The sequence below is a fragment of the Erithacus rubecula genome, assembly GCF_903797595.1.
Source record: "Erithacus rubecula genome assembly, chromosome: 21".
Taxonomy (NCBI): domain Eukaryota; kingdom Metazoa; phylum Chordata; class Aves; order Passeriformes; family Muscicapidae; genus Erithacus; species Erithacus rubecula.
In genome coordinates this window covers 7,768,326-7,792,934 of record NC_136673.1, presented here as the reverse complement: position 1 = coordinate 7,792,934, position 24,609 = coordinate 7,768,326, and the positions used below count along the sequence as shown (strand labels likewise).

The 24,609-nt window shown below is 44.4% G+C and overlaps 1 protein-coding gene across 3 annotated transcripts in view; it reads left to right on the top strand.

Moving 5' to 3' along the window:
• The window catches only part of PAPPA (pappalysin 1), a 176,761-nt gene that overhangs the window by 69,453 nt on the left and 82,699 nt on the right, over window positions 1–24,609 (top strand). For all 3 annotated transcript variants that reach the window (XR_013776583.1, XM_079324225.1, XM_079324224.1), the window contains exons 7-9: window positions 2,855–3,362; window positions 20,272–20,400; window positions 21,979–22,070. Coding sequence is in view for 2 of the 3 variants with exons in the window: in XM_079324225.1 (XP_079180351.1) it covers window positions 2,855–3,362; window positions 20,272–20,400; window positions 21,979–22,070 (729 nt within the window). In the remaining variant the exon portion in view is untranslated. The remainder of the gene's footprint in view (window positions 1–2,854; window positions 3,363–20,271; window positions 20,401–21,978; window positions 22,071–24,609) is intronic.

Below are 24,609 nucleotides of genomic sequence, written 5' to 3'. Positions count from 1 at the left end.
TGGGATCTGACCCCCAGGCTGAGGCATCTCGTGGTTCTTTCTCAGCCAGCTGTGGCCCCTGCACGAGGGGCTGTTTGTTCCTTGGCAGGGGTTGTGGGAAGGCTCATGAGATCAGGCAGTTCTGATTTACTCTTTATCTTCACCATAGAGCCAGAAAGCTCTAACCTACCTGGATTCTCACCAGCAACACCAGCTAGATCAACAAACCTTACAGCACCTCCACAACTCTGTCAAAGGGGGGTTTTATGTAAGAAAGGTGATTTTGGCTCAAGCCCAGTGAGTACCTTTGCTTGCTGTGCAATATATGCATATATCAGTCAGTTCCTCCTGCCTGGTTCACTGCTGACTGAGAGAAGTGTGAGAATATCATAAATAATGTTGCTGCTCTAGAGCTCAGCCTTTTCCTGGGCTTAATATTTCCCTTGAGAGCAATTCTTTCTGTATCTTAATTGTCCCTGCTGGACACTGGAGTTCCACTGGGTGGTTCCTTTATCCTGACCACCTGAGAAATGTGGCAGGTGAGTTGCAGTTGTAGCAGGGGTGATATCCTGAGAGACTCCTGATGCCAGGTGGCCTCTGAGGCTCTGTCCCTGTGCCAGGGAATTCATCCAAGGCACTGCATTTAACTGCACCATCAAGGATGGACACACCAGACTGTAGTTGTGGACAGCATTTTAGGGAAAGAGACACCCTCCTAACCTGCCATTCCTGCTCTCCAACCAGGACATGAGTTTGACTCGTCCTCACAAACCTCACATTCCTGTTTTGTGCTAGGCAAGATGTGACTGTTCTGTGTCTGATCTGTCTCATAAGCAGAAGATTTTCAGAACCTGAGTGCAGAGGGGAAGAATAACTTCTACACCATTTCTTTATACATACAAATATTTGAAAATTTTAGAGTACTTATCTATCTCTAGAAATCCAGTAATGCGAAATAAGGTTTTCGTCCTCTTCTGCAGTTAAAATAATATTTCTTACCCAAGTCTAGGTGTAGGATATTATTTAAGAAGAATCTTTTTATCTCAGCTTCATTGAGGTTTTTAGTTTATGAATGAGCCACCTGTTTTGGGGTAATGCTCTGTGTGCTAAGCTCCCTAAAGGCTAAGTCCAATTCATGCATCTCCAGGGATCACACACTGATCTACCCAAATGTGTAGATTTGTTTGGAATCTAAGTCTTACTGAGGCCTTGAACTGACAGAGGTGAACTGCAGGATCCCAGGTGGGGACATGCTGGGCTGTGAGCCATTAGCTCCATTTTCCTTTCTTCGAGAGGGCAGTGGTAAAATTCACACGTCTTTCCAAAGCCCTCTGAGATACTGGAGTTAAAAAAGACCTTAGGGCTTCAGTCAGGAGCTTGCTGTGGGTCTGAGAAAGTCGTCACAGGGCTCAGCCAAGCACACCCAGCCAACAGTGAGGGTGAGATAATGTGAGCTGAATGGGGTATTGCTGCTCACAGTGATTATCCACAGGGCTCACACACTTGCCAGGCGGGAAACTCGAGCGTGTTAAATGGACCTCTGGCTTTCTTCAACATGTACCACTGCTGTGGTCTCTCCAGATGCTGATCTTAGTGGCATTCCTGCTGCTCTGTGCATTGTGGGGAGGAGAGAAGGGCTCTGGGATATGGGAGGTGAGGGAGAAGCATGAAAAGTTGGGCATCTGCAGGACAATAGTGTTGAATCGCAGGAAGGTTGCCAGGAAATCTATTCTGCATCTGGGTTCATTTGGTATGAACAGGAGAATTCCCTGAGCTGTTTATCCTTGACAAAAGAGACACATTTCTAACACTTCATTGAATCACAGACAATCAGAATAACCTTCGCACGTTGCCCTTTTCTCTTTAAATTAGTAGTGATGTCCTGTTTGTCCATGTATGCCCAGTAGTTTATCTTGCTTTTTTCCTCAGTTGCAAACAGCTGTGCTGCCCCTTTTTTTTTTCCCCTCTGCCTTCTGCATTTCTCTCCTCTCATTACCTTTTTTTAATCTTCTTTTTTGTACTTTGCCTTCTCCCTGTCATGCTTGCCTCTCTTTTTGTGTGATTATTTGGGAAGGAAAAGGGAATTTATAGCTCTCACTGGATTCTGTTACCAACTGTTCCACCCATCTGACCCCTCTGGATCTTGCAGTCCATGACTCCACGCCAAATTGTAATGTTACCATAGTATTTGGGAACCCAGCAAGCATTGTGGCTTTCATTATTTTTTAGTACTACCTCCCATGTAGTTGAACACAGCCAACGGTGAGAAAAGTAAAAGCACAAGTGCCTGTTGTTTCATCACAACGAGAGCAAAGAGGCAGCTCAGACCTGTGCTCTGTGTGCCTCCAAAAAAGGGGCCTTGCACAACATGCTAGATCAACCTGTAAATGCCACAGGAGTTGCCCCTGAACAGCACAACAAATTCTTGGAGCAAACAAAGGCTCTTTTCTTGTCTTTGTTAAAGGCAAAAATATTGTATTTTCGAGTAAGAGGCAAGGGAATAAGTAGGAGTTTAACTGGAGGCATAGTGACTCTGTTTATCAGGTAAATTACCAAGTGGAAGGGGCAGAAAATCCCATTGTTTGGCACAGGGAAAAGCACTAGAAATAAGAAACGCAAGCCCAGCTGCACTGGCACAGAGTGTGTTGTGTAGTGTCCAGCCCAAACTGGGTTTGTGTCTCTCACCTGGCCAGGAGACACTGGTGTTCTGTTCCTCCTCACCATGCTGGCCATTTACTTCTGATGAAGTAAATAATTGATTTCCTGGACAGGTATGTTCTCCTGCCACTAGTCTGCCTTTTAAACTGATGCCAGTGGAAACTCACATTCTATAACTTATTCTGTGCCCTCTCTTTGCTTCCTTCTTCCTTTCCAGGGCACCCTGACGTTGAGCAGCCCTGTAAATCCAGTGTCAGGACATGGAGTCCCAATTCGGCCGTCAACCAGCACACGGTGCCCCCAGCCTGCCCCGAGCCCCAGGGCTGCTACCTGCAGCTGGAATTTCGCTATCCCCTGACCCCAGAGTCACTCACAGTCTGGGTGACGTTCGTTTCCCCAGACTGGGACTCCAGTGGGGCAGTGAATGACATCAAGCTGCTCACCGTCAGCGGGAAGAACATCTCACTGGGGCCACAGAATGTCTTCTGTGACATCCCACTGACCATAAAGCTGGATGTGGGACAAGTGGGAGAGGAGGTCTATGGGATCCAGATCTATACCTTGGATGAGCACCTGGAAATCGACGCTGCCATGCTGAGCTCTGTGCCCCACAGCAGCCTGTGCTCAGGCTGCAAACCCATCCAGTACAAAGTGGTCCGGGACCCCCCTTTCCAGTCTGGGGCTCCTGTGGTCATCTCAAACCTCAGCAGGAGATTTGTTGACACGTAAGTAGCTGCTTTCCAGAGAGCTGCATAGATCAAAACAATGTCCTGTTCTTCTCATCCTTCTAATGTTCAGCACTACAAGTGATTGTTAAGGTGTTGAACTAGACAGATATACCAAGGCAAGATGTCCCCAGTGTGTGTCTGTGAAACCAGCAGCATTAAACCCAAATGAGATAGCCTGAGATTTCATGGATAGTTGTACAGAGATGTGTCATTCAGGATTTCTTTAATTAGAAAGGATAATGCAATCTACCTAAGATATGATAAATTAAATGTTTAAGCTAACTGAAATGAGGACCTCTGGAATAACATGGTCATTATTTCCTTGGAAATCTTTTGAAAGTAATGTTTTTGTGGAGAAGGACAGAGCAGGGTTTTCAGTGCTGGAGCACCAATTAACTGCAAAAGAAAGTGTGCAAAGAAATACACATGCATGCTCAGGTATATAAATGTGTTTCACCCACTTCCATTTTCTGCTTTAATGGTCACTAAACCAAGTTGTGTTGGTGTGAGATTGTTCTGAAATGGGAAACATGGCAAATGCTTTAGTTTCTTGTAGAAAATTAGTTTCATCGCAGATAGAGTTACAGTCACCTAGTAAAGGGATGCATTACTGTTGAGGAAAGTCCAGCTTCAAAATATTTACTGATTTCTAGGAGATCCGTGGTCTACCTGTAAGCATTCAATGGGAAGAAAAACATCTTTTACATAACATGATTCCCTGGAAATGATTCACTCATCTGTGGGAGCAACATGAAGGTTTTTGAAAAATGAACACCAGATAAAAGGAAACCTGCTAAGAAAACTGCACTCTAATTTAGAAAATATGATCTAATTAGTACAGCTAATATCAAGGAAGCATACATCATTATGCTCTTCTAAAGCCTATTTAAATAGAATAAAAATGATTAATTAACAATTCAGTAATCACGAGCTGCCACCCCTTTTCATGGCCCAATTATGCATCTCAGAAGATGCAAATTGTCCCCACAGATTTAAAAAATTAAGGTAACTGACAATAGTGAATCTAAGGACAAAACCCAGGACATCACTAAGATCACTCATGTGCTGAAAGTTAAGCATGTGCTTAAGTGCTTTCTTGGGTTGTAGCCTTGTTCAAACAATTGCTGGCACTTAGCATGAGATGATATTGGCATATTGGAAAAGTGGAAAGTGGTGAATTTTCCCAAGATTTTGCTGTGAAAGCATCTTTGCCTGAAACCTAGCCCACTCTCATTGGAAAATGGGACTGGTTTGGTTTGAAATATTTGCATACCTTAGCACAAGTTCCCACAGAAACAGGTCCAGTTTTGACTTCATAACACAATGTGCAAGAAAAAAAGAGAAGCCCAGAACATAACTTGCATTCTGAATTGTATTTCTTCGCCTTTTTTCATGATTTTGTGGGTCACTTCTAGCTTACAGCTGTCTCAAGTGGAGGAGTGCTCTTAAAATTTAGTCAGTAACCAGGAATTAATGACAGTTTTCCTGAAGGACATTGATTAAATCACATTGGGTGACAGCACTGTCCCTGTATGTCTCAGGTAGTTAAAAATCAGAAAGAACATTTAATGTAGTCTTTTCTGGGCTCTACCTGTGACCAGTGGACAGAAATGGGAGCTGGCATGGCCAACTTCACAACCAAATCCCATCCAAACCCTCCAGGCTAGCTGGGCTCACTTACTCTGTGTCTTACCAGGGACCACAGGGAAAATCCTGCCAGTGAGCTCTGACAGGACACTTGGGAAGTGAAGTTTTAGTCACTGGGTGAGGAGACATGCAGATTCTCAAGCACTTATAGCTGGCTTTTAGATTGTTTTGGTTGATTTACAATGAGGTGGGCAGGCACAGGGTGCCCAGAGCAGCTGTGGCTGCCCCTGGATCCCTGGCAGTGGCCAAGGCCAGGCTGGACACTGGGGCTGGAGCACCTGGGACAGTGGGAAGGGTTCCTACCCATGGCAGGGGTGTTTGGAGTCTTTAAGGCCTTTAAGATCCTTTCCAACCCAAACCATTCTTTGATCGTGTGATTCAAGACTTCTGCATGTGTTTGAACTCTTGAGAAGTGAGATGCATTTTTTATTGTGTCATCTGGGCACAGCACTGCTCTGTATCCCCTGGTAATGGGAAAGATTCAGAGGCAGCTGCTGGGCCATGCCTTGAAACACAACAAACTCCCTGAAACTCTGCATGGGGTTGTGGTTTTCTGGTAGAGGCAAAAGCAATATGAATTTTCCATTGGAACCCTGTGCAAAGTGCAGAGACTCTCCAGAGCCTTTGCACTCCTTAAATAGGAAGGAAAGGCCCAGGGAATTCAGGGGCAGAGGCATTGGGCCATGCTCCTACTTTAAACATGTGTAAAGGTAAATCCTGTTCACATCTGCCTGTTTACCTCGTTCTGCACCACTGAAATTCAGCATATTTGTGCAGCCAGACTTTGCAGCCTCTATCTCCCTGTGAGCCCCAAGCCAGTTGCCCCTCCTTGGTGCCCTTGCATGTTTTCCATATTAAATAAAACAACACCCCCACATGTTCTGTAGAAGGCTATTTTGAAGGCAGTGACATATCTTTACTCTTGCCTCCTTTGACCTTGATCTTCACTTTCTCTTTTTCTCCCAAAGAAAATATTTGCTTGCACTGTTATCTGTGAGCAAGATCCTTTCCCCAGGTGTGGCGATGCTGACAGCAAAATTAATTTCTCCTACCTTCTTCCTGTCAAAGAGAGGAAACTTCCTTTTAAGCTGAGAGGAGAAACAGCCCTTAATGGATGGCTCTTGCCTAGTCAGCACTGGGTGCTCCACAGAGGAGAGTAAATAACTACAACAGTGGAAACATTTTATTAAGAAATGCAAAATAATGCCAGACCTTCTGTTCTCAAGCTGAATTTTAATCTCAACTCTTGGCTCAAGTTGAGGCTTAAACATTAATTTCTGAGGGACAGGACCTTATCCAGGACCATATCCTTGGACCTTACAGAAACCAGGAAAGATACACTCAATTCCACTGTGATCAGCCTGAATTGCTGGTATCTGGGATACAAAATGAGAGTCAGAGCCTAGGAGGAGAGCAGAAAGCTAAATAAGTCAGGGGGGAAAAAAGAGGTCAGGCCAGGTGCAGCATAGAACTGCTGAGTCTTCACACCACAGCAACTGATAAGGAAGGAGCCTCATCTGCAAGTCTCAAAGTCTCAGCTCACAATTTAATCCAAAGTGTGGGCTGTGCACATGCTCAGAGGCTGTTCTCCAGAAAAACTCTGTGACATGGTGACAATGGCAATTGAGGAGGTGGCTTTTCGCCATTACTGGAGGTATTTCATGATCATGTTGTTGTGTTGGAGAGTGATAGTTGCTGGTTTTGAAGAGCTCAGTGAGCAGTCAGTGCCCAGAGCTCTCAGAGGCACAGTTAGGTGCCAGTCTGGGGTGAGCAGCCCGTGTTCCCCATGGCACTCCCAGGATCCCAGTCTGTGAGCAGTGATGAGCTGAGTGCACTTACACGACCTACTCGCTCCCCTCTGGCAGACCAAGCCAAGAGACACTGAGGATAGTTTGGGAAAGTTGTCAGATTAACTGAAAAAGTTTCAAAGAGCTGGAAATTTTGCCAAGTTTTCTGCCACAGACTTCATAAGGATCCTCAAAGTGTGGTGGACAGCACTGGATCAGGTTGTCTTTGTGGTGTTAACCAGTAGAGTTTTTTCAAGACAAAGGCTTTGACTGAAATAACCTGAGAAAGAATCTCAGCATGAAGCCCTGGTACAAGGTTTGGGTTTGCAGAGTTGAGGCTTCACTGAGAAGCAAGTTTGCAGTCCTGTGATATCTTATTCTGAGCTGTTCCTACCAGAGCTTTGGTACCAAGCTGACACATAGAGATCCTGCATTCTGACTTCAAAAATGAAACACTGAGAGAGAAGATATTGCATTTTCTTGTACAGGAAATAGGTTTTTCTTCTCAATTTTGGCTATCTTGCACTGATATTCTATGGCTGAAACTTTTCTGTTGCTTGATAATAGTTGGAGGGGACTGATCATCATCTGTGTAAACAGCAGTTCTTGTTCAAGTAAGTACAATATTTTAAAATATGTTGTTAGAAACAGGACTTTCATTCAGTGCTGAACTTGTAAACTCTAAACTCTGTCATTTCTTGATTTAAACTCTGTTTCAACACCTCAAGGTGGTGGACTAAGATCTCACTCTGGCTCCTTGGAGTGCTTGCAGAATGACAGAGGAATTACCACTCCCAGGATAGCAGGTGGCTGGCTGGAGGGCTCCTGTGGCACTGCTTGTGTTTCATTGCTCATGGATCCTTAGCAGTTCACATGCTTTAGCCCTCTACTTTATCCAACACAATAATTTGTTTCCAAATTTACCTTATTGATGCATGTACCATTTATTACTGGTCCCCAGTTGGAAGGGGCATGGTCAGTGACTCGTCAGAAATCCCAGGTGAGGAGAAGTTGGAAATGGAAAGTGACTCTTTAGTCTGAAGGCTCCTACAAATATGAACAAGCAGAGAGGCTGGACAATCAGCAGTAGCTGTTCATAATAAGCAAGAACTCCTCCCTTATTTGTGTACCTTTTAGCCCCCAAACTCAAGAAGAAGAGTGCATTTACCTTACCCAGCCCCAGCTGAGCAGATTGGAAATTATAAATATCACACTGATGATATCTAAACCCAAGTCCCTGCAGAATGCAACACTAAAACTTCATTGTGACATCTGTCCTTATTATATCATTCCTTCCCTCACCTCAATGATCCATTTCTCTGTTTTCTGGAGGTCTACCAGCCAGAAGAATGTATGATCTAAAGCAGCTGAAATGAATTGCCAAATCTATCTGTCATGAAGATAATTAACACCATATTTCTACCCAAACAAGATACAGATCACTGGGTGGTTTTTCTCCCAACACCAAAAGCTGAAGCCCACATTATCACCCATCTTCTGCTCATCCCTCCTCCACAGTAACTATGCCAAACCTCTCTCAATATGCCAGGAAATACTGGGGAGTATCTAAGATAGGAATGAAATATTAAGAAAACACTTTGCATGCCCAAATTTATCTGCAAGGTTGTCCATGACATACAGGTGTGCTGCACATCTAGATTCCCAGCTGGCTTTAGAGCTGTAGGTGGCATTCCAGCTGTCCTTGTGCACCAACACTTACCCAACTACCCAGAAAGGCCTTGCCTTGGTGTGTGCAAGGACCTCCTAGGCTTTTTTCAACCCCCTGATGGTTCATAGCTGCCTTGCAATTGAATAAATCATAGAAACATGGAATGGTTTGTGTTGAAGGGGCCTTGAAGACCATCTCATTCCAGCCCCTTGCCATGGGCAGCAACACCTTTCACTAGATCAATCTCAGAGCTTCATCCAGCCCCACTTTTCAATTAACTGCTCTCTTTCCCTCTTACTTGTAATAAAAAATTCCCATTTTATTCTGACTTTCCTGATCCTAAAATGTATTATATTGTTTTATACCAACATATGGACCATTTCAAGACATCCAAACCTGTAAGTTATTAATTTCTGCATAATAACTCCATCTTTCTCTGCATTAACTGAGCCTGTTTACCACTTCTGTATGTCTCTGGATACTTGAACTTTTGGATTTCTGACCTTTTTTTTTTTTTTTTTTTTTTTTTTTCCCCTTCAGGAAATGTTTGTTAGTCAGGCTCAAAGTGGTAACTGAATGAAAAAGAATTTCCATTTTCATTTAAATTTCTCTTTCTTTCCCACCTATTACTGCTACCAGATGTAAATGCAAAATGGTGTGTCTATGTTGAGCCACTGAGTATTTAATGCCCACTCTCACATCACATGCTACCAGGGAACTGTCGTTATTTTTCACTAATTTCCAACTAGGAGATTTCTGTCCCATAATTGTACAATTCTCTATATTATTTTTTCTTTAATAATAGGTTAGAGATACCTGACTATATCCATATGGCATTTTACAGCTTCTCTCCAGTAGAAACACTTTTACCAAGCTTTAGCAGGAACAGATTAACTCTTATTCACACTTACTTGCTAATCTCTAAGAGCTTCCCTATCATTAGTTTTCCATGTTTTCTTTCCATGGACAAAGCTACTTTGAGCTTTCCCAATAAGCAAACACTTCTCTATCCCACCAGGTTTCTCTTACCCCTGTAATTTCCAGTTTCAGGTTCAAGAACTTGCCTAGTTCTTCATCCAAGTCCTTTTGTTAAGGAATAAATAATTTTTCCCTTGCAGATCCTACTTTCCCAGCAGGAATAGTGGCCATGCTGTCACTGTACGGAAGCTTTGTCAGTGAAGAGTTTTGAGTGTGTTGGAGCTGCCTGTGGTCAGTTTTGGCGAAGTTGTGATGTTTGCTATGCAGCTGGTGTAGGACAGCGTAGCAATCCTGGAGCTCGGCATGGGCTGGCATTGTCCCCGTGCTGCTCTGAGGCCATGCCTGGCTTGGCTGTGTCATCAGCTCTTTCCTCATGCAGCCAGTATAGAGTATAGACTGCCCTGTTCCTGCTTAATGAACCTGGAAATCCCCCATGATGAAAGAACAGAACAGTATGGGACAATTGCCTGTCCCACGCCTTCCCTCCCAGCAGCGGGAAACTGGTCATAGGTTCACCTGACCCCAGCAGAGGTGACATGCTGTGGGAAGAGACTCCTCCACCCGGTAACAGCTCCACTGCCAACACCCCCTGGGGAAATTCTTTCCTTTCCCAGCAGTGGGGCCTCACCTGTGGCTTGGACGGGCCTGGGCAGGGAGCACAGGGGTGACTGATGCTGCTCCCTGTGCCAGGTAGGAGCGCACAGCCCTGCTCTGCACTGAGTGAGCCAGCAAGAGGAAAAAGATGGAAACTGCTTCTATTCCATCTCCTGTTCCTGCCCCTCTCCTTCACATGCCGTGCTGTTAAATCCCAAGGTAGTGGTTGTTATTATTTATAGCTGCCAGTAGAGTGCTGGGTGTTTCACAGAGGAAATACACAGAGTGCCTTCATCCAAAGAGCTCCCAGTGAAGTGTTGGGGGCCAATGGTGCTGCTGCTCTCAGGGGTGATGCATCTTCACTTGGCTGATGTGATTTGACAGCTGGAAGCCACATTCTGATGGCTTTCCTTCTTCCCTGCTTTCTTCATTAAAGGTGCCAGGTTATCTTTGCGAAAGAAGAAAACCTGCTTCCTGACCTCACACACAGAGCAATTTTTTCCCTTACCACCCTCTGCCAAATTGCCTTAACCGTGCCCTGGAGAGGAGAAAGAACAATTTGACACTCTTTGCCCATTCAGGAGGCAGCTTTTCCTCTAAGCCTGTGCAGAGAGGCCGTTTGGTGCCAGCTGTAGTGATAGATTTGTGGTTCCTCGCCGTTGCGGTTTCTTATGTAACGCTGTAACTAAAGCAGGCACTTGACAGAATCCGTAGCTCCTGTTCTGGCTCGGCTGCACATGATGCAAGAATAAAGGTAGTAAGGGCGGGTTGATATCTTTATGGGTTTGTCATCCCAACACAAGGCAGCCCAGAGGAATTTTTCAGCCTGGGTCTATCTTTGAAGGATGGGATTTCTCTGAATGCCCCACCAATCCTTAATGTCCTAAATAAATTATTTCAGGAAAGAGGGACTGCCCCAGCTGGGAAGTGACACTTGCCTTTGGGATCAGCTCTGCTCCAGACAGGGACTCCCTAAGGACTGCTGCTACATTGGATTCCCAAGTCCAAAGTACCACTTTGGCAATAAACTGAGGCTGTAGAGAGATCAACCTGTACATTACAACTTAGCCATGTGCAAGTATCTCTAAAAAAGTGAACATTAACAGCTGTCCTATTATTATCCAAATAGATACTATTAGAAACTGATATATTTAATCACTCCCAGCCAGGGTGGAATTTGAACTCATGACCTAGAAGTAGTAGCAGAGTTTTCAGCTGCATGAGGGAAAAAAAAAAAAAAAAAAAAAAAAAAAGGTCAAACAGGACTTTTCCTGCTGGGCAAAATAATTTATTGTGGGTGAAACCGTCTCAGATATGTGGTAAATTAAGTTGTGCATTATCTCATGGATAATAACTTCTCTCTGATGTTTGCCTTCTTGTGTGCATCTTTATTTTGGGCTCTAAATAAGATAAGAAGCACCAGAAATCTCCCAGGAATAACAAATGCATTTTCTTTGCTTGATTGAGGAAAGAAATATTGGACAGACATGTGTTATGCAAGAATTTAAAAATAACTCCCTTGTAAAACTTGGAGTGAACCTCAAATACCGCAGAAGTAGCAGAAATGTGTTACCTACCTTTTTATCAGTCAGCCAATACAGCTTTTCTCAGCTACTTTTGCTGAACTATTGGCCTGATCATTTCCTGGGCATTTTATTTTAATATATTTTCCTAGGAAATGCATTCCAAGTCTCTGTTAAATTTGACTCTACACTGAAGCAGGCAAGGATTTGGAAAGAACACTGCAGTGAGACTGAAATACCTGTGTTGTTCTTTATATCTTGTGACAGAAAAGACAAAAGTGTGTCCAGGCTATGTTGGACAGGGCCCTGAGCAATCTGGTCTAGTGGAAGGGTCGAAATGAGATGAGTTTTAATGTCCCTTCTAGCCAGAATCATTCTGGAATTCCATGATTTTAGATGTAGCACTGCATGGTGTACGACCTGCTGATCCTGCTGTAGACCCAAGATACCCATCTTGAGATTGTTTCACCCAAACTTCCCTCAGTCTTTGTGGTCAGGATCCCTTTAAATGAATGATGACCTTGGGCATCTCTGTGCTGATATCTCAGTCACAGATTTTCCTGGTGCTTCTGTGATAGGAAGAACAAGGTGGAAAGAAAGCTCCTTCTTCTTTTCAAATTGTACCTCAGAGACAGTGCCTGGAATTTGATACCCCAAATTATCAGTCCCTGAAAGCCCAGTGCAGTAAACCAGATCATTTATTCACAGTGGCACAGGATTTTTTTTAAAATGTAAGGCCAGTTGCAGATGTAATGACAATAGAGGAAATTAGCTCATGATGGGATTTTAGGAAGAGGCTAGTGGAAGTATGTTCAGTAATGTTCAGTTATTAAACCATTAGAGATCCCACTGGAGACCAGCCAGTAGGAATTCTCATAATCTGCAGCGGCTTACGGCAAAACACAGAACCCCTGAGGAGGGAAATGACAGAATGTTCCTCTGCAAGAGTTGCCTCATCTCCTCACCCTGTCTGTGCTCTGCTCTGCTCTTGGTGTGACAGCACATCCCTGTCTGTTATCCCTCCCTCCTCCTGCCTGGACCCCCCAAAATAGGTTTTGGTGAGTTGGAATGGTGGATGTGAAACCAGAGAACACTGCAAACATCTGTGTTCACTTGGGGCCCAATCTGAGCTCTACTGAAAATGCACAAAATAATTTCCACTGGCTCCAGGAGCCCTCAGATCAGACACTGTGAGTGTTTGCTCCCATGGCTCTGTTCACCATTTTGGTGGGATTACAGGGAAACAAGAGGGTATTGAGTTCTGAAAATCAGGTCTTGGCTCAGGCCTGTTGAAAAAAATCCAAGAAGTCAGGTCTGGATTCGGAGAAGGTGATGAAGATTATTCTGCCAGGCAAACCACCCTAAACTGGGAAGAGACTTGTGGCCAAACTCAATGGACTGGCACAGGGCTGAAGTGCTCCCAGCCCCAGTGATGATCCAAAAGTTGAGGGGTGGCTGTTGGCTGCCAGGGTGTGCATCAGGCACTGCTCCTGCACCGGGGTGTAAGCAGGGGGATGCTGGCATTCATGCATGGAGGCATGGTGTCACAACTGGGACCTGGCTCAGGGTGTCAGAACCAGGCAGTGCTCACAGACAGGCACCATGCAACAGGCAGAGCTTCTTCAGGGACAGTGGTGGCCTTGGCAGAGCCCTCCTGTCCCAGCCTGCCTGCTGCCTGTGTTACTGTTTTCTCCTGCTGCACTGGGAGCACTCTCCTCAGGGAATGATTTCATTCCCTTGAAATCAATGAAGAACTGCTGCCTTCCTCCAGCTGGAAATAGCTTTTCTGCATTTCATATCCCCAGTCTTTCTTTCCTCAGCTAAAGCACACCAGCCTCCCCTCCTGCAGTGGCCACATCTGAGCCTCACGCTGAGAAGTGCTCCCACCTCACTCATGGTCTGAGTGCAGCAGTGAAGAAGAAAACACAACAGATTTTTTTCCTTCCTTCCCTGCTTCTAATAGCAACCAGGTGCTCTGACACTTAACCTGTGTTCTGCCGTGAAATTGCCTGTCTAGTGCAAACACCCATGTGAGGCCCAGGGCCTCCAGGATTTTCTTTATCCCAGGATTTGTAACCTAATCTCAGTGAGATTGTCCATTTATACCAGCCACCTTTAAAATTCATATTTTTGTTGTTGTTAAACATGAGAGGAGAAAATCGTCTCTTGACATTGTTTTTTGGGTTTTTTTTTTTTAAGAATTATCTTTAAGGCCTTGGCTGCAAGCTTTGGTTTTTGCTAAATATGTTACTGTTTTCAACTGGTAGTAGGGCAAATGCTTGGAGGATTATATCAAAGTCTGCAGGAGTTAATAATTGCATATGTATCTATAGGTTTACTACTTGTAGAACAGTCCTTGCATGAAAGACAGAGAGCAGTATGTGTAAAAAAAATCAAATGTGTTTAAGGTCCTAAACAGGACCTGGGTTTCAGAGCAGAGGTGCTACGGGCAGACATGTAATCCTTCCCCAGGGCATCTTGTGCAGACATGGAGCTGCTCTGAGCAGCAAATGCACCTCAGAGGGATAGATGAGCAGCTGAATTGCAGTTTTAATAAAAACTAAATTTTATTACAGTATAAATAAAATTTAAATTGCAGTTTAAATTGCAAGTTTAAACCTTCAGTGTTTTGCTGAGTTACTTGAGATTTACACCAATAGAAGCAAGAGCAGAGCTGCAGACTAATTGCCTGGTTTGGATTTGTGGTGATTATGAGAGTTGATGGTGGCTTTGGTTCCTAGAAATATTCCAAGCATTAAAGGATATTTTCCTTTTCTAATACATTGGATCCTTTAACTCTGACTTCAGTCCCAAACCCGTGGGTTATTGCATGAGTGGGTAAGGTGGCTGGTTTAGGTGTTAGCTAAACTTTCTGACACAGCCAAAAGCAAAAGTTGAGTCTGGGCTTCAGAAAGCACAGAGTCTGGTACAGAAAGCACAGAGCTGGTACAGAATGTACCAAGTGTTCAGCTGAGATTATCTGTTCAGGCCATTGGCTGCTCCATCATTCTTCCTTGGAAACACTCAGTTCAGGTTAAAGTTGAATTTGGGACCATACAGTCCCAAGTCTCCCATCCAGCCCCTGGTGTTCATTTAGTACTCCAACTACCCTGTCTTCCTGTGCTTGTAAACAAATCTGCAAAAAGCTGGAGGGCACAGAGCAAAGCTGTGGCCCCTGTTGGTACCTCTCCCCTCAGAGAAAGAGAGAGAGAGAAAGAGAGAGAGAGAGAGAGAAGCCTCTCCAAGTCTGTTTCCTTGGCATTTGTGTCTTCTGAGAGAGTTGTTTTGAGGTCTTTGCACCTGCCATGTTGCTGGGCTTATCCAAACAGGGAGAGCTCGGACCACAGCTGAAATAACAGCCTGGTGCAAGAGCTCGGGATTTTTGACGTCCTTCTTCTGTTTACAGCATCCCACCCCTCCTCTCTCCCGACTGCAGAGCCAGGCAGGAATTCTCTTCATTATCTTCTGCCGTGCTTCTCATGCCATTTTTATTAAAAAAAGGCAGAGCAAGGGGGAGGATGTGTGAGAGGAAAAAAGAAGAAGAAAACAGTTGTGTTTTTGCAGTCAGTGGCAATGAAAGGAAAAGAATTGAAGTTGGGGAGCAGATCTGTTTGTGTTGTCCTAAAGTGTCCTCATCCCTCTGGCTTACTCTCTCCATTAGTTGCTTTTGGAGCACCTGAGGACAGCAAAACCTTGTAAACACCATGGTGTTAGTGGGTATTTGAGGTAATTCAGGACCTCTGGAATTGAAACTTTCAGAGGCTGTGAGCAGCATGTGGGGACAGACTGGACAGCTCCAGGCTGCGTCTGACAGCACAGGGGACGGTGCAGACCTTCAGCTCTTCTGTTTGTGGTTGTAATTCACTCCACCCTGGCAGCTGATCTAAGGCATTGCAACGAGGGAAGATGTGGGGTTGATGCTGTTTGCTGCCAGCAGATTTCCTGTTTTGCTCTGCACGGCTTCCTTGCTAGAGAACAAGAGCAAAGGTGGCAGTGTTAGAGGGAAACTGGGAAACCCAGTTAGAGGTGTCACAGGCAGAGCAGGGCTCGTTCTGGGCTGCAGAGACAGCAAGGAAATGTCATCTTTTGTCTCAAGTCTTTGGTGTCTGTTTAAGGTCAAAGACAGATGGGTGCTTCATGAGGACACTCCAGATGTAGAATTTGCCTTTTTTACATGGCAGTGGCTGTGACAACCATAATTTAAGTGAGGATGCTTAAGCCTGTGTCATCTTGTTCTTAAATAAAAGGAGAATTATCTCCTTTCATTGCTGTCTGACCATTTGTCTTCTGATAGGGCAGAAGCTGGGCTCACCCTTAAGGATATTTTCAATTCTGTTGGAAACAAGCCTTTGCTGTATAAGAAACCCTCCTGTTGTTATTTGTAGTAGGGAAAACATTTATGCCATGGTAGTAGGTGAAGAGGCATGGGATGTTTGCTTTCCCTCAATGCTTTCACTGCATCTCGAGTGTGTCCTCAGATGCTGAAACCCTACAGCATGCACAAAGCAGATGTGGTTGGGGCAGTGTCAGCCCTTGCAGGTCTGCTGGAACTCAAAGGCATGAGTGTTTCTTCAGTAAATTCAATGATCCTTTAAACCCACCTTGATCTGAGTAAAAAACAACTTCCCACAGGTATAACTTTTCCTGTTAAGTTTTCCAGGAGCACCCAAAATGAGGGCAGAGGTCCCTCGCCTAGGGGAGAGAGAGAGCAAGATTAACTCAACTGCCCAGCCTCCCCAGTAAAAACAGGAAAAGAATTAGAGGGTTCTGTCTCCCCGACCCTGGATCTGTCACTTGCCACAACAGACAGGGAAGTTGCCCTCGTGGTATTTCACACAGCACGTCCTAATTCCCCCTCTAAGCAGAGGGTTTGAGTCATTGCTTTTTAATAAGGCTGCCTCCCCACAGGCAGAAGCTGCAGCGATCAATGTGGCTTACTCAGTTCTAGAAAAGGTCATTAAAAGACCATAGATATACATTTGAAGAGTGTTTGTTCACATCCTTGATGTTAAAGATGTTCTTCTCTCTCACTTCCTTAAGTAGCATCTTACGGAGCTGCCGTGTGCTGGGTCCTGCAGCGGAGTGGAAAGTGTCCCTTGTTGCTGTCACTGTGCCACCAGCTCCCAGAGGAGGTGGAAGAGGAAATAAATGGTCAAAAATCACACTTTAATCACCACTTGGAGCACAACTTGCCTTGCTGGCATCTCCAGATAGTCTGTACTATTGACCTTGATATCCTATAACTGTAAAGAGGAAATAAACTCTTCCCTTCCCTGTTCTTGCATTCCTTCCTCCTTCCCTCTCTATGGGACTGGATTGCTGCACATATCATCCTTTTAGCATCCATATTTCACCAAAATGTGGGCACTGTGAAGGAATGCTAAAACTCTCAGTTTTTGCCAATATGACACATTTACAGTTCAGGAGGATATAAGTATCTCACGTTCCAGCTGTTGAATCGTGAAATGCCACATGCATCTCAGTCAGCTTTTTGTCACTCGTTGTGTGAGGCCAGGGTTAGCTGAAAGCATGATGGCTTCAGTTTTGAGTTTCTAAGATTTTTGGGGTTTTTTTTTCTTTGATGTTCCAGTCCAGCCTCATCTCCAGCTCTACCTGTGTGATGCTGAAGAGCCCCTCTGGAGCAGACATCCCATTTCTGAGCTCCTCTGGGCACAGCTGGTTTGTTGATGTTGCCCTGGATGTCACACCCTGGGGCTCCCCTGCTGGCCCCTAGTGTAGGGAAGACTGTGAAGCTTCAGGTTGCTCAGAAGGGGATTTGGGATGAGGATGGGAAAGATTGGCCCCACTGGAGACCTAATCCCTGCCATTGCTCTAGAGGGACCACATGTCTCCAGGCATTTGTCTCCCTTTCTTTTTATTTTAACCTAAGACAAGGATATTGGGGTATCACAAGCATAAATAAATTAATAGCTCTTATTTTCTACCCAAACTGCAGAGGAGTAAGGGGAGCCAGGCTGCAAATAATGTATAAGGAACCAGAGATTTCACCTTCTTTTCAGAGAATAAATGCTTAGGAGTTCTTTTGTGTCACTAAATTTGAAGGATCATTTGCCTGTCACAACACAAAGATCCAAGAGCTTTCCATCTTTGAGCAGGTTGTAGCTGGATATCTCCCCTCCACGATGTGCAGCAGGTGACAGGGTTAGAGCACAGTCCCACAAAGCCAGCAGCCAATGTACTCTTTATCCACACAAAGTTTTCCATTCTTAATCCATACAATTAAATAGGCCAGAATTCTCCCCACCAAGTAACTTTCATTTCTAATTTTCTGTCTTATTCACCCACGTACATATTCATCTCCAACCACCTTGTAATTCATAACCACTACATTCTCTCTCCTGTTTGATTTGGTTCAAGGTTTTCCTTCATTGAATTCTGCAAACTTCCCAACAAATGCAAGCTTTTCCTGTTGTCCCTTTGCTTACATGTGCACACCAATACTTTCCTCTAGTAAAACCCTTGTGCAAGGCACACTCACTGCACATAGCCTGCCCCATCACCTGGAGGTATTGGTGGAAATCACACCAAAAATCAGAATCTGCAAACTCCTATTTTGCACTCAGGACCATGATCTCAATGCATCAGAAAGCAGAGTGGCTTTATTTATTTTGTAGCTGCCCCAATTGTTCATTCATTACTATTTTCAAAATATTGAATTTTTTTTTTTTTGTGGTTAGCAGATCCCCAGTGACAAAGTTCACATTTCTGCAAGTGTACTTGTTAATCGTAAATATTGTACAAATGGTTTTGAGATGGTTTTGAGACAGAACTTGAGAAATAACTGCTCTTTAATAATCAAAGCTTGGCTCTGCTTTGATTTCATCAGTATATATGAGTAACTCCCATCTTAGTAAGTGGATTTATCTGGGAGTAAAATCTAGAGGAAAACCCTCATTATTTTACTACAGTGAGTGTTTGCCACTTCAGTTACTTCCTATATTTTTTTTTTTCCCTCCAGAAAACCAGCTGCTTTAAACAAGTCCCAAGAGGCAGAAGTTTGAAACTTTTCACTTTGATTGAATAAACAGTCTTACCAATATCTGTGTAGGCATCTCCCCAACCTGTAGGTGAATTAACATACTGTTTGTGCTACATGAACTCTCAAATTTAGCTCATAGGAGCCACGGGCTGTTGCTGACAGGAATCAGGTACAGAAGGAATGAGAAAGCCAGTTCTGTTTTCCTTCCACTGAATTTCACTCCCATTCCCCTGCCATGTGCAGTAACAAAGAGTCATATCCCAGTGCTGTTGGTGTGCAATTAATTCCATGCCAGTTATTTTGCAGGCACAGTATCCATGAGAAACAGCTTTGTTGTAAAATATAATGTGGGATATTGGAGTTTAAGTCATGCTTGTTATTTTAATGAATGTTGTAAAGAGATACTTATTTCACGAACCTGAAGATTTCAGTAACTCATTGATATCCACTTGAATGGCTTTGCTACTCTGAGTAGTAGATTTATCTCCTCATAGTACACACTTCATTAGTAGATGCTTTTTGACCAAGTTCCTGTGACAAAAAGCCATGTATATTGCTGTCAGTAATTTGGGCAATGTGAGCAGAGGACTGGCAGAGTGAGGGAAGAGCTGTGTTGCCTTTCCTGCTCTGCAATTAACCTGATTGATGACTTTGAGCAAATAATTTTGCCTTGGCCACTCCATGGCTTTACAAATTGGCACAATGAGGACAACTGCAATGAGTTTCTGTGAGAAAGGTTTTGAATCTTGCTAGTGTAAAAGACATTGTGAAAGAGCTAAATATTTTATAAGGATTATATTATTCCCATATTGCATATGAAAAATATTATTCCTCATTTACAGATGCACAAGTTTTAGGTAATTATGGATGCATAAATATGTAACAGTTTACTAATTCTTTCTGTGAATATTTCGATGCTAATACCCTGATCCTGTGCTGTGGTGTGAATCCTATTTTTTGCTCTGGAGGAAACCATCTTTTTAACTCTACTGTTTTAATGCCCATATGTGAAGTGGATTACTTATTTGTCCATCACTGAAATATCCTCAGCTTACACTAATCATTACATTCCCACTGCCTCTAGGTGCGGTTGGATTAAGCTCAGGGCTGCTCAGGAAATAATGAGTATTTATAATAATAATGAATAACAGGATATTTTGAATTCCTTAAAAGAACTGTGGCACAGATTTGCTGGTGGTGATGTCCCTGGTGTGGAGCTGAAATGTCCAAGGCTGAACACAGTGAGGCACAGGGCTGGTTCCTCAGGTGTTGAGGTACTGCTGGCTGTGCTGTTGGTGATGCTCTCAGTGTTTTCCACTGCTCATGGTGAGGGTTGGCAGTACCACAGTGTCTGTGCACTGCCATCTCTGCAGCAGGTGGAGATGCGAGCAGTAGCTCACCAAAATGCATGATTTTCATCAGGACATGGTTTAGCTGTCAGGTGGTCAAGAGCTGCACCTATTTCAGAGTCATGCATAAATCAAACATAGACAAAGGTAGTGCTGATTGTTCTCACACAAAAACAACAAAAAAGACAACCAACCAAAAATGAATCCCATCAAAACAAGGTAGAAAGGCTGGGAGGAGCTGCCTGAACTACACCTTGCTTTTCTGGCAGCCAAACCCTGCTCCAGTCCCTCTTTCCCTGCCCTTTGCCGCCGCTGCTGCCTGTGTTGTGTGAACCACTGAGTTTCCTTTTGTCTGGCAGGGAGCTGAGCGACAGGAGCCCGTACAGATACCAGGTGGTGGTTGTGTCCGGGACGGAGCAGAGCGAGCCTTCCCCCGCGCTCGTGTACATCGCCGGCAGCGGGTACTGCGGGGACGGCATCATCCAAATGTAAGTCTGCAGAGAGCAAAATGATAAATGGGGGCACGTCTCCCCAGCCAGAATCTGAGACTAAGGAGGAATTGATGACCTCTGATGTCTCCTTAGGTTGGGCTGGCTCTTATCTGGAGATAATGACTCACGTGCTTGATGATTACCGGGATGATGACATTTAATTGTAGCGTAGGCCCTTCTCTCCTGGCACCAGGAGATGCAGACAGAGATACAGATAATGGAGTCCAGACAGCAGGATCGATAGGCAAGGACTCTCCGTGCTGTTTGTGCTGTTTGCCCATGTATCCATATCTTTATACATGTATATGACATTTCCTACACAGACCTGGGAAAATGCACACAGCCATCACTGCTGTCCTTAGACAGTGTGGCCACTGGGTAAAACCCTGCCACGTGTTGGGGCCAAGTTCCTGGTGCAACCCCTTGTTTGACTGACCAGCAGAGCTGGGATGCATTTGGAGGTGGTAGATTTGGTCTCTGAGGGAGAGTGCTGGGAATTGCATGTTCTCAATCAGCTCCCCTCTCTCACCAGTCCTCAGGCCACTGAAAATGTAAAACAATCCTTTACAACTATGTTAGAGTTTATTCTTTTACTATGTTGGCCCTTAAGGCTGCTGCTTCAAAGCTTCCTGGCATTAGGTAATTTAATTATTTAAACTATGGAAGTAACAACAAGCAAGTGCTGAATCCAGTCAGTATTATTTGCTTGAAATAATGATGATCAGCAATCACACAGCACAACTTTGTCAGATTATATACCTGGCAGCAAATATTTGCATGAAGGGGCCCAACAATCAAAAAAAGCAAAGAAAACAATGAAACAACACATGAATCCAGGGCAATCCTGGAAAGAGAGGTGGAGAAAGACAGATTAATTTTGCTTTACATAACTTTTCTGCTACTGTTATGTTTGCGCATTCCTCAAACATCACTTGTGGCTTTGCAGCAAGTGTCAAACAATAGCTGAGCTGCCTCAGAAGCGAGCAGGAACCAGACTGTGTCACAGCTTGGTTGGTTGTGGCCCCACTCACAGCTGTGGCAGCCCCTTTCTCATCTGGTTCCCACTCTCCTCCCCACATGCTACCACATCCATGTGGGTTGGGACAAGACAGGACCCTGTCCCCAAAACCCCTGATCCCTATTGATTGCTCTCCTCCAAGTGCTGCCACCTGGAATAGACCAGCTCCAGGCTTTATGCCTTTTTATTCCCATGATGGAGTCATAGTCTGACCCTTCCAGATTTAATACAAAGAGTTCCAGAGATTCCTGTTCTCTTTTTCCCCACCTGCTGAGCTACAGCCACACCAGCCATGAAGGAAGTTGCTCATATCCTCATCAGAGAACAGCAAGTGGTATCCACATGTGTAGGAGGGAACTGGCCAGGCGAGCCTGTGAACCAGGAATGATGAAAGTCCTCTCTTAAGGAGGAAGGGAGAGGTATTTCAGGGGTGGGCACACAAAGCCACTGTACCAGATATCATGGGTTTGGGGTTGTTTGGAGGGGCTGCACAGACCATCAAGTTGATGCTACTTTGCCAGCTGACTGTTTTTTGCATGTGTGTGCCCTGCCTGCAGAGAACTGGGGGAAGAATGCGATGATATGAACAAGATAAACGGCGATGGCTGTTCCCTGTTCTGCCTGCAGGAGTTGTCCTTTAATTGCATCGGTAAGTCTGGCTCACAGCCCTTCGACCCACGGTGGGCAGCAGCTCTGTGCAGAGTGCAAGGGAAAAAACAGCAGTACTTTCAGCATTTCCAGCTGAAGAGTTGTCATGGGAGAGAGAAAAAAGGTGGAATTTGTAGGTTTGAAAGGTGAACATATCTTCCCAGCTTCTGGTCATTTTGATGGGAAATTGGTTCTGCTGGCTTTGAAACAGCCCAGGACTTAGGGCTAAGTCAGCCATTGTGGGACTGATCCAAAGCCCATTGAAGTCAGTGGGTGGTTTTCCACTGGCTTCAATAGGCTTTAGATCTGACTACGTGAGAAGACATGAACTGATTTTTTCTGGTAAACAGGAGGAGGAGTGAAAGGGGAAGGGACTGAGACCAGAAGCAAGTCCAGCTGAGGTCACACCTCCTTTGAGTTGCAAATCAATATCTGAGGATCAAAGGTCTGGCTAATCCCCTTTTTCAGAGGTGAAAACTACTTAATCAGATTTCATTTGCAAGCCTGGTTTGCTCTGATTAGCAAAACCTGTAAGCACAAAGGCCGGAAGATGCTCGAGCTATCGGGGCTGCAGTTGCAAGCTTTACATATTTATTAAACTCTCTAGGAATGCTGGGGACAGAGAAGGGAAATGGAGACCAATTTGCACTGCACCTTTGGTGGAGTAGCTCCATGTTGTGGAGTTGCTTCTTCCACCCAGGGGTCTGTGAGGTCTGGGAAAGAACAAAACATGCAAAGCTTCAGGAACCAAAGTTAATGTTTGTAAAGCATCGGATTTTTCTCAAGACATTTTATGAGATTCCTTATCTGGACTGCCCAAGCAAACACTCTGTCCCATGTAGTGATCCCATGCCTTCAGCTTAGGGCATCAATCCTCAGCAGATAATGTAATGTTGGCAAGTCTGAAATTTGCTCCTTTTGGCAATTTGACCATTATCTCTTGTGCCTGGAACAATGTGGAATGGACCTCACAGGCACCATGTTTGCCTTGGGTGGTAAACTGGGGATTGCTTGGCTCATCAGAACAACTACATTTTTACTTCAGCATCCCACACTGTGAGACTTGAAGCCTGATTTGGTAATGTACTTATTTACATATGTAAATAGTTCCATTGAAATCAAGCATATTTATGGTTGAGACTAATTGTGACAAGCGGTGGTCTTGAAGTTACATTTGTGTTTCTTGCTGCCTTAGAGCCTCAAGCACTGAAAGATTTTAGTCATAATATTTTGAAAGTGGGATAAACACTTACGCAAATGTTTTGGGTTCCCCAGACATCAGGCATGGTGTGAGGCCGGTTCCAGCAAGGGTTTGGGCTGGTGCTGGATGGTTGTATCTGTGTCACCCTGCTCAAGAGCAGGGCTGAATTCCTTGGTCCAGGTCTGTGCTTTGACCACATCCCAGCATTACATTAGCACATGACCCAAGTCCTCCCCTGTGTCCATCGGTTTTCACGAAACCAGGTATGTGATCTTGGTGGGAGCTGCAAAATGCTCCAAATAAGTCCAAGGTCAGGAGTAAAAGTGGAGTGTCCCAAGCCTTGGACTACACATTGGTGTCCTTCCAGGGGTGTGCAAGAGTCTGCTTTATGCCTTTGTACATAAAATCATGGAATTGGTTATGTTGGAAAAACCTTTAGGATCGTGGAGTCCAGTTGTATCATCCACCCACCATCATCCAACCATTCATCCCCCATTCAACTCCAGGAGCAGCAACAGGGCTTCCTAAGAGTGTGGGACAAAGCTGACAGCAGTCTGACTAGAAAATGAAGCAACTAAAACATACAGAATTTTCTACTCCATGACAGAGGAAGTGGGTTTTCAGATTTGCTTGTGTTGGAAAGGAGAGGGGAATTCCGGGGGCAAAAAAGTTGTTTGTTTGTCATGGGCTTTGGAAGGTTGTGGTTTGCACAGATCCTGGATTACAAAACAAATGATATCAAGTTGCTTGTGAAATATTGAATATAGGGACTCAGATGAATCAAATTAGCTGAATCAAAGGGAAGGTGTGGGAACAGAGACCTTACAAATGTTTGGTTGTGTGACTTTACAGTTGTGCCGGTGTGACTGCAGTGGTGGTGATGAGCTCAGTGCTTGTGCAGGGTCTGTGAGGGGAGCCCCACTGCTGTTTTCATGCAAACACTGCCTTCAGGTCTCCAGGCCAACTTCAGAGGAGCTAATACCTGTGAAACACATCCTGTTGGCTCTTGTGGTAGCTGGACCATCATGAATTATGACCCCAAGAGCTTAGGAGACACTGTTAGTTTGTCTTTCAGACAAATGAGCAGTGCTGATTTATACTCTGCTTGGTATATCAAGCATTAAAATCTCACCAGAAAATATAAAGATGTTGGGGAAGTGAGTGGCTGTACATATTACATAATAAATAATAGTAAAAAAGAATAGAAATTCAGCATTCTCCACAATCTAACAATATCAGACCTAATCCTCTGCCTTAAGCTGAACAAAAATCTTCTTTGATATTGGTGAGGCGTTTTCATGGAAAATACAGAATTCTTGGGTCCTCATTTGAGTAGCAC